This window comes from Myotis davidii, unplaced genomic scaffold, assembly GCF_000327345.1.
Source record: "Myotis davidii unplaced genomic scaffold, ASM32734v1 scaffold1199, whole genome shotgun sequence".
In the NCBI taxonomy this organism is placed as follows: domain Eukaryota; kingdom Metazoa; phylum Chordata; class Mammalia; order Chiroptera; family Vespertilionidae; genus Myotis; species Myotis davidii.
This window is the reverse complement of record NW_006290022.1, coordinates 67,566-76,723: the sequence shown is the minus strand read 5'-3', so window position 1 is coordinate 76,723 and position 9,158 is coordinate 67,566. Positions and strand designations below refer to the sequence as shown.

Sequence of the window (9,158 nt, the reverse complement as noted above, 5' to 3'; positions counted from 1 at the left end):
AGGGTCCTGGCTGAGGAGTAGCCGGCAACCGAGGTACGTGCCCTTGACTGGAATCGAACCTGGGACCCTTTGGTCGCAGGCCAACACTCTAGCCACTGAGCCAAACCGGCTAGGGTTCTATTTGTTTTTAAACCTCTGGGTTCTGCTCTCTTGCAATTCATCACCGAATTCTCAGAACATATTCTGAGTTAATGATTATTCAAGCTGACCCTTTGTTTCGTAGCTGTTATTCAAGAAGTGTTCCCTGGCTCAGAACAGGAAAGCAAAGCGGCCGTCTCTTTGCTGATATCAGAACACGCAGATCAAGCTTAGAAGGCTGTTGTTTGGAATGGCGACAGATTACTTGTGGATTGAAGGGATCCCTTTCCACACAACTACTATTAGAGACCTGAGGTCATTGCAGAATGAATTCGTGGTGAGGGATGAAGATGTCATCACACTGTCCTACCCAAAGTCAGGTAAGGAAGCAGGTTCAGAAACTGAGGAGGTGGGGAACTGGGTTACCAGTTAAGGATCATAATTCGCTATCTGGGGTGGGAGGATTCTCATGACTGACTCAGCAGGAGTCTTGCTACACGTGGCCGAGCAATAATGGGCACAGAAAGCCAACGTCTATATCTGGTCAAGAAAACAGCTCGGAGGAGTCTGACTAAAGTTTGGTCCCAAGGAGAGACTTTGTCAGCGTTGAGGAGAGAACAGAACAGGCTGGGTTACATGTGGTCCATATTTGAGAGACACCGAGGGCTAGTCAAGAACCTAATAAAACATCATGGAGAGTAGGGACCAGGAGTCGCAGGAGGTGAGAATGAATGTGTTTCAATGGAAAATTAACATGGAACCTGAAATTCATACTAAGGAATAAGGAAATTGTCCAAAGGTAATGGAATTCTATGAAAAACATTTAAACAGCAGAGAGACGAGAGCACATGAGCAAAGAGCACTAGGTGTTCCCGATGATGAAATTTTAAGAGCAAAGGATACGTAGGGGGCAGTGGATCAGATTAAATTTGACAAGAGTATATCAGTATGTGGCTCAATGGAAAACTATATTGAGGACTAGGATAGTGACAGAGAAATGAGAACCAAGCAAAATTTAAGCAGTGGGTTCACAGGGCTGTATTAATTGTTAGAATTAGGCAGCATTTCTGAATCATGGCACCATAGATACTTGGGCTGGGGTACTACATTTTGGGGGTATGAAGACATTACCGTTTTGACTAAGGAATGTTAACTATAAATAATGTAACTACTAAGAAAGTGTAACCAAAACCCGGATTCAGCTGCCTGGTGCCGCAAAAGCCAAACTCCTGAGACAGGGTGCTGGTGAAAAAGGAAAGGGGTTTATTCGAGTGCCAGCACCTCAAGAAGATGGGGAACTCTTGTCCAAAGCCCATCTCCCCACCTCAGTTCAGGCAGAGAGGTTTTCACAAGGAGGGAGAGGGAAAGCAAAACAAAGACATCAAGAGGAGGAGGTTGTAAAGTTCTCTACATGCGGGCCAGCACAGTGCATTCCTATAAGGAACTTGACCCTGGTCAGGTGATGGAATGGTATGCATCATCCTGCTCTTCATCATCCTGTTACATACGGTTGCAGGTCAGCAAATCTCCCGGATCTGGGATGAGTGAAAGTTGGCATCTGTATCTTCTGAAGTTAGTTCCTAGGATTCTTATACAAACACTAGAGGCCCGGTGCACGAATTCATGCACCAGTGGGGTCCCTCGGCCTGGCCTGCGGGATTAGGCCAAAACTGGCTCTCCAACATCCCCTGAGAGGTGCTGGATCGCCAGAGGGCACAGGCCAGGCTGAGGGACCCCACCGGTGCACAGTCAGGACTGGGGAGAGACGCAGGCCAGGCTGAGGGACCCCACCGGTGCACAATCAGGACTGGGGAGAGACGCATGGGTTGGCCAGCTGGGAAGGGACCACAGGAGGGCTCCAGGGCGTGTCCAGCCTGACTTGCTCAGTCCTGATCAGCCAGACCCCAGCAGCAAGCTAACCTACCAGTTGGAGTGTCTGCCCCCTAGTGGTCAGTGAATGTCATAGTCACTGGTTGACTGGTTGACTGTCTGCCCCCTGGTGGTCAGTGCACACCATAGCGAGCAGTTGAGTAGCCTTAGCATAGCATTAGCATATTACGCTTTGATTGGTTGACTGTACGACCAGACACTTAGCATATTAGGCTTTTATTATATAGGATGCTGCTTAGGTACAAACTACATATTAGTCGGAGTACAGAAACAATTCAAAAGAATGGTGGGGTGGGTCACAATTCCCCACTGTTACAGAGGGGCATTTGTGCAGTGGTTCGACAGTATAGTTAGTGTGTGAGCTTCACAGATATTTGGGCAAGACAATGCTTTCTCCTGTTGACCGGGCCAGGACCCATACACATAAAGCAAGTCTAAGGGGGCAGATGTAGCTGGGCAAGACAATGCTTTCTCCTGTTGACCGGGTCAGGACCCATACGCATAAAGCAAGTCTAAGAGGGCAGATGTAGCCCTCAGTGGAGCCAGGTTTGGCTCAGTGGATAGAGCGTTGGCCTGACTGGGGATTGAGCCTGCAACCTGGGCATGTGCCCTTGACCGGAATTGAAACTGGGACCCTTCAGTCCTCAGGCCAATGCTCTATCCACCGTGCCAAACCAGCTAGGGCAGATGTTTCTCTCTCTTCCTTTCCATTCCTCTCTGAACTCAATAAAATATATATATATATTTTTAAAAAGAACGAAGGATCAATCAAATGTGACTAAAAGGAAAACAAGATGAGAAATAAATGATCAGTTGGATGCATGGACATGGGCGTCCTTACTGAAGTAACACCATCTTTCAGATGGCACGGTGGGGTCAAAAGTCCTTTGAAGGAGGTAACGCTCTGTTCTTCCTTATCCAGGAACCAACTGGATAAAGGAGATCATCAATCTGATCCACACCAGGGGAGACCCCAGCTGGGTGCGGTCTGTGGTCAGCTGGGAACGGTCCCCTTGGATAGAGACCCCTGAGGGGCTTGAACTGATCAAGAAGCAGAAAGACCCGCGCTCCTACGCCTCCCACCTCCCCATGCAACTCTTCCCCAAGTCACTCTTCACGTCCAAGGCCAAGGTGAGCTCCTAATGTAACGCCACTTTCATACTCAGGCCCGGTGCACAAATTCATGCACCGGTGGGGTCCCTCAGCCTGGCCAGTGGGGATAAGGCCAAAAACGGCTCTCCGACATCCCCCGAGGGGTCCCGGATTGCAAGAGGGCGCAGGCCAGGCCGAGGGGGACCCCACCGATGATGAACCAGGCCAGGCCGAGGGACCCCACCGATGCACGAACGGGACCGGGGAGGGACCGAGGGAGGGCCCCAGGGCGTGTCTGGCCCGTCTCGCCCAGTCCCGATCAGCCGGACCCCAGCAGCAAGCTAACCTACCGGTCGGAGTGTCTGCTCCTTCCTTGGAGCCTAAGTAAATGCCTGTCATGTGGTGGGTTCTCCATGAATTCAGTGAAGTAGAGAAGATGAACTTCTAGCCAAACACATCAATGGGAGTGGGGTTTTTCTCCATTGGCCCAAATCCCGAGCAGGGGAAATGGGTACACTTATTCTTGTTATTTTGTTGTTGTTTTTTTCATTTAAGGTTATTTACATCATGAGAAATCCCAGAGATGTGATTATTTCCGGTTATCATTTCCACAAGACATTGAAAATTACCAAAAATCCAAATTCATTTGAAGAATATTTTGAATGGTTCCTTCGAGGAAATGGTGAGTCGGACTCAAAATGAGGTGGGGTTCCCGCCCTTCGCCTTCAGGTCTCACTGTCTCATGGTTGATACAACCGCCGACAATATGATATCGGTGTCATGAAACCTTTAACCCGGATTCTTGGCATCTTGGCATACAGTGTATGGCATCTCGTTATTCACAGAAAAAAACACACACAAAAAAAAACAAAAAACAAAGACATCGACTTCAAACTAGGTGGAATTTAAGTTTAGCTCTTTTATTCCCTAAAGAAATTCTCCTCAAAATTCAAAATCATTTTATCGCAGGTAGGTCTGGAACTCATCTTATAGTCTCCTATAGAGCACGCAGGCTAGAGAGCTCAGCCATCCATGCTACAGTTGTAAAATTCTAGTTTTTAAAATATATTTTTTATTGATTTCATAGAGGAAGGGAGAGGGAGAGAGAGAGAGAGATAGAAACATCAATGATGAGAGAGATACGTTGACGGGCTGCCTTCTGCATGCCCCCTAATGGGGATTGAGCCTGCAACCCAGGCATATTCCCTGACCGGAATCGAACCATGACTTCCTGATTCACAGTTTGAGGCTCAGCCACTGAGTTAGAATGGCTGAGCTAGAATTCTATTTCTTATGCAAACAAGAGGAAGAGAACTTCCAGCACTTGAGTCACTTGCTCATAAAATAAAATAAAAAAATAAGAAAGAGTAAAAAGGGAAAGCAAAGACACGCTGAAGAGCAACATCATTCAATAAAAATAGGAGAAAAAGAAAATTCCTAAGGCGTGGGTAACACCAGCAGCGTTGCCCAGGCAACGAAGCGCAGAATCATCAATGAGTCACCTCTCTCCTGGCTTCTCTTGCAGTGCCATATGGCTCATGGTTTGACCACATTGGCGGCTGGCTGCAGATGAGAGGAAAACAGAATTTCCTATTGATCTCATATGAGGAGCTGCATCAGGTAACTCTTGACCCCCAAAATGTCACTCTCCCCAACCCCATTTCTTAGCTGTCTTCCTCCCCTCTATTCTTCAATGTTTCCCTTCGACGCTTTCAATCAGAGCTGATCCCAGAAACGTGACCAATGAGGGTCATTGCCTTTTCTTTCTTTCTTTCTTTCTTTTTTTTAAAAATTAACCTCCAGTTGGCACATGTTCTTCCTCAGCTTTTCTAATTTATGTATTTTTTAAAAATATATATATTTTATTGATTTTTTACAGAGAGGAAGGGAGAGAGACAGAAAGTTAGAAACATCGATGAGAAACATCGATCAGCTGCCTCCTGCACACCCCCCACTGGGTATGTGCCCGCAACCAAGGTACATGCCATTGACCAGAATCAAACCTGAGACCCTTCAGTCCGCAGGCCGACGCTCTATCCACTGAGCCAAACCGGCTTCGGCCTAATTTATGTATTTTTACAACATTTAATGCATGCACCAAGGGAGTGCTCAACAACATCTATACTGTATGTACAGTGGGTTGTCAACGATTCTACGGCAAAACTCTGGGAACTGCCGGCTGCTGTGGCTCAGTGGTTGAGCATCGACCTATGAACCAGGAGGTCGCAGTTCGATTCCGGGTCGGGGCCATGCCCGGTGGTGCGGGATCATGCAGGAGGCAGCCGATCCATGATTCTCTCTCATCATTGATGTTTCTATCTCTCTATACCTTTGCCTTCTGCTCTGAAATCAATAAAAATCTTTTTTTTTTTAAATCTGGGAACCCAGGAGCACTGTCAGTTGAGGATAAAGTGACAGGTGAGGCTTGACTGCGTTACAACGGGTGCAGGAAGGAGTTCCATGTTCCAGATGGACTGACAAGAAGGGATTCCCGTACAAATTCATTACATCAATATTCATCGGAAGTGTCGGTTGGCATGAGAGGCAGGGGGCTCACCGGGATTTCACGCTGTATTTCTCTCTAAGGAGCATCTGCTCATAACCCTCTCATCACTCACGCACCCCTGTTGTACTTTAATTTCATGTTTTCTCTGTTGTGGTTCTCCTTCTAGGACCTCAGAGCCAGTGTAGAGAAGGTCAGCCAATTCTTGGGCACGAAGCTAAGCTCAGAAGAACTGGACTCGGTCCTCAAGAATGTAACCTTCCAGGCCATGAAAGACAATAAAATGAGCAATTTCTCTCTACTCTCCGATATCTATATGGATCAGAGAAAAGCATGTTTTCTGAGAAAAGGTGAGAGGGGTTCTAACTTTAAGATGTGGATGAAACGGACAGTGAACGCTTCCCAGCTTCTACTGATGCCCTAAGACATGGGATGAGGAAAATATTTCAATGTACACAGATCACATAAGCAGGACCTGACTTTATATAAGCTGAAGGGGGGATTTGGGGCATTTATTAGGTTGCGGGGAAAACTCAGCACCAAGAAGGCCTGCTGATCAGCCACACATTTCTTGTGTATTATCTGGTCCCGCCCATTTCCCCCTCATGTAGATGACACTCCTATCTACATATATAAAAGCCTAAGTGACCATCTGATCATTTGACTGTCCGACCGGTAGCTATGACGCACACTGACCACCAGGGGGCAGACGCTCAATGCAGGAGCTGCTGAGCTGTGGTGACTTGGCAGCTGCAGTTCTCAGGTTACACACCCAAAACCAGAGAGGAGGGAGCCCGATTCCGGGTGCATCACCTGAGAACCACGCTCTCGCCATCCGGGACCCCTCGGGGGATGTGAGAGAGCCGGTGTGGCCCAATCCCCACAGGCCAGGCTGAGGGACCCCACTGGTGCATGAATCCGTGCACCAGGCCTCTAGTTTTCTATAAAGAGTTTCCACGCACAGTGCTAGTATGAACCCCCCATAGGTAGAGTGACAATCTCCTCACATATATGGACAATGGGAATATCTATTCCACCAGAAGAAGCCTGACCATAGGACCTTTGTGGAGAGAAACAGGACAGAAAAGACCTGTGACTTAGCTCCAGCTGAGACCCCTGTGATAAAGACCAGACACGCCCACGACACTCGAGGAAAGAGGGTGTGCACTGCACAGACTGGATTTTACGGTCGAGTGGTGGGGAGTGTTGTTGGGTGCTACGCCAGCCACAGGTGGAGACTTAAAGGAAAGAAGATTGATTCAGGAGTCACAATCTATAGCAAGAACATCAGCCCGGCCGGTGCGGCTCAATGGTTGAGCGTTAATCTATGATCTCCTAGGAGGTCATGGTTCGGTTCTCGGTCAGGCCACATGTCCAGGTTGCGGGCTCGATTCTCAGTGGGGGGCATGCAGGAGAGACCTTATTTCTGAATCTGATCGGACTCATGTTTTCGTGTTTGACAGGAATCACTGGCGACTGGAAAAACCAGCTCACAGTGGCCCAGAGCGAAGCCTTCGATAAAGTCTACCAGGAGAAGATGGCCGGGCTCCCCCCAGGCCTCTTCCCGTGGGAATGATGGCCTCACGTGTCTGAATCGGGTGCAAACGCTGAATTTCCTGAGGTTCTTTGTGAACGGACTGCTCATACAATCTGTCATACACTTATGAACACCAACCATGTTCCTTATTAACCTTAAGCCAGTGGTTCTCAACCTTCTGGCCCTTTAATACAGTTCCTCATGTTGTGACCCAACCATAAAATTATTTTCGTTGCTACTTCATAACTGTCATGTTGCTACTGTTATGAATCCTAATGTAAATATCTGATATGCAGGATGGTCTTAGGCGACCCCTGTGAAAGGGTCGTTCAACCGCCACCCCACGGGGTGAACACCCCCACCGTGAAGGAGGCTCGTCTACCAAGCACACCGGGAGTGTGGACTTTGGAAGGGGTGTGCGTGTGCCATCACAGCATTACGACATGCAGTGTTTCCTCCACGCAGACCTGGCCCGGACAAGCCAACAACCACAGGAGCATGGCCAGCAGTAAAAACTAAAATTTGCCCTGACCGGTGTGGCTCAGTGGATAGAGCGTCGGCCTGTGGACTGAAGGGTCCCGGGTTCGATTCCGGCCAAGGGCATGTACCTTGGTTGCAGACACATATCCAGTAGGGCAGTGGTTCTCAACCTTCTGGCCCTTTAAGCACAGTTCCTCATGTTGTGACCTCCAACCATAAAATTATTTTCGGTGCGACTTCATCACTGTCATGTTGCTGCTGTTATGAATCGTCATGTAAATATCTGATACGCAGGATGGTCTTAGGCGACCCCTGTGAAAGGGTCGTTTGACCGCCAAAGGGGTCGCGACCCACAGGTTGAGAACCGCTGCAGTAGGGGGTGTGCAGGAGGCAGCTGACAGATGTTTCTCTCTCATTGCTGTTTCTAACTCTCTATCCCTCTCCCTTCCTCTCTGTAAAAAAATCAATAAAATATAGTAAATAATAAAATAAAATAAAATAAAATAGGGCCGCCCTGGCCAGTGTGGCTCAGCGGGTGGGGGCATCGTCTGGCGCACAGAAGGGTCGAGGGTTCGATTCCCGTTCAGGGCACAAACCCGGTCGGGGCGTGTACGGGAGGCAGTCGATCGCTGCTCCTCTCTCACATTGATGTCTCTCTCTCTCTCTCTCTCTCTGTCACAGCCCCATCGCTCTCTGGGGCTCACACCCAGCCTCCCGCACTGTCACCTGTCCCACCTGCACCTGAGCTGAGTCCGAGGACCACCCATCCAGAAGCAACACAGCTTCAGAGCTCGGAGGAGCCATGGCAGGAGGGTGGCCCCAAACTTGCGCTGTCCGACCACTAGAGGGCGCGCGAGCACCACCGTCCAGCAGCTCTCAGAAACGCAGGTCCTCTATTGAGGTCCTACTGTGTGCTGGGAGCAGGGAGTGTTACCACCTCAGGTCCTCACAAGCACCTTCCACGCGGCAGACCAGGAGGGCGGCTCAGAGAGCGGCGCTGTGACTCAGTGTCCCCGTTTACAACACCGGGCAGCGCATCCCCGAGCTGCCAGAAGGTCTCAGTGAGAAAACAATGGGCCACATGTTGGCAGAATTTCTGCTGCGTCATCATCGTGTGTGCTCAGCAAATGGCATTTGGTTGTTTATTTTTAAAAATATATATTTTATTGATTTTTTTACAGAGCGGAAGGGAGAGGGATAGAGAGAAACATGGATGAGAGAGAAACATCGGTCAGTTACCTCCTGCAAACCCCCTACTGGGGATGTGCCCACAACCAAGGTACAAGCCCTTGACTGGAATCGAACCTGGGACCCTTCAGTCTGCAGGCTGACGCTCTATCCACTGAGCCAAACCAGCCAGGGCTAGTTGTTTATTTTATTTATTATTTTATTTTATTTTATTAATTTCAGAGAGGAAGGGAGAGGAAGCGAGAGATGGAAACATCAATGATGAGAGAGAATCATGGATTGGCTGCCTCCCGCAAGCCCCCCCATTGGGGATGGAACCTGCAACCCGGGCATGTGCCCTGACCAGGATTGGAACCCTGACCTCCTGGCCCATAGGTCTACGCTCAACCA

At 48.9% G+C, this 9,158-nt stretch overlaps 1 protein-coding gene across 3 annotated transcripts; it reads left to right on the top strand.

Annotated features, from left to right (window-relative positions):
* The first annotated feature begins 234 nt into the window (after positions 1–234).
* Positions 235–7,282, top strand: LOC102762349 (bile salt sulfotransferase). Of its 3 annotated transcripts, none has more exons than XM_006762721.2 (6): positions 235–458; positions 2,891–3,099; positions 3,616–3,742; positions 4,586–4,680; positions 5,733–5,913; positions 7,027–7,282. In XM_006762721.2, exons 1-6 carry the CDS (start codon positions 329–331, stop codon positions 7,137–7,139), a joined length of 855 nt encoding a protein of 284 aa, XP_006762784.1. In that variant the 5' UTR covers positions 235–328; the 3' UTR covers positions 7,140–7,282. The 3 variants fall into 3 exon arrangements, with proteins under 3 accessions (XP_006762784.1, XP_015418736.1, XP_015418735.1); XM_015563250.1 differs by lacking the exon at positions 7,027–7,282 and adding an exon at positions 6,607–6,745; XM_015563249.1 differs by lacking the exon at positions 7,027–7,282 and adding an exon at positions 6,604–6,745.
* The last annotated feature ends 1,876 nt before the right edge of the window (positions 7,283–9,158 follow it).

What these genes read in the sequence shown, in the direction of transcription:
- LOC102762349 (XM_006762721.2), top strand. Translation starts at nt 329, where the DNA reads ATGGCGACAGATTACTTGTGGATTGAAGGGATCCCTTTCCACACAACT. An exon ending in ACTGTCCTACCCAAAGTCAG is followed by an intron (nt 459 to 2,890) that starts GTAAGGAAGCAG and finishes TTCCTTATCCAG; the next exon opens with GAACCAACTGGATAAAGGAG. An exon ending in ATGGTTCCTTCGAGGAAATG is followed by an intron (nt 3,743 to 4,585) that starts GTGAGTCGGACT and finishes CTTCTCTTGCAG; the next exon opens with TGCCATATGGCTCATGGTTT.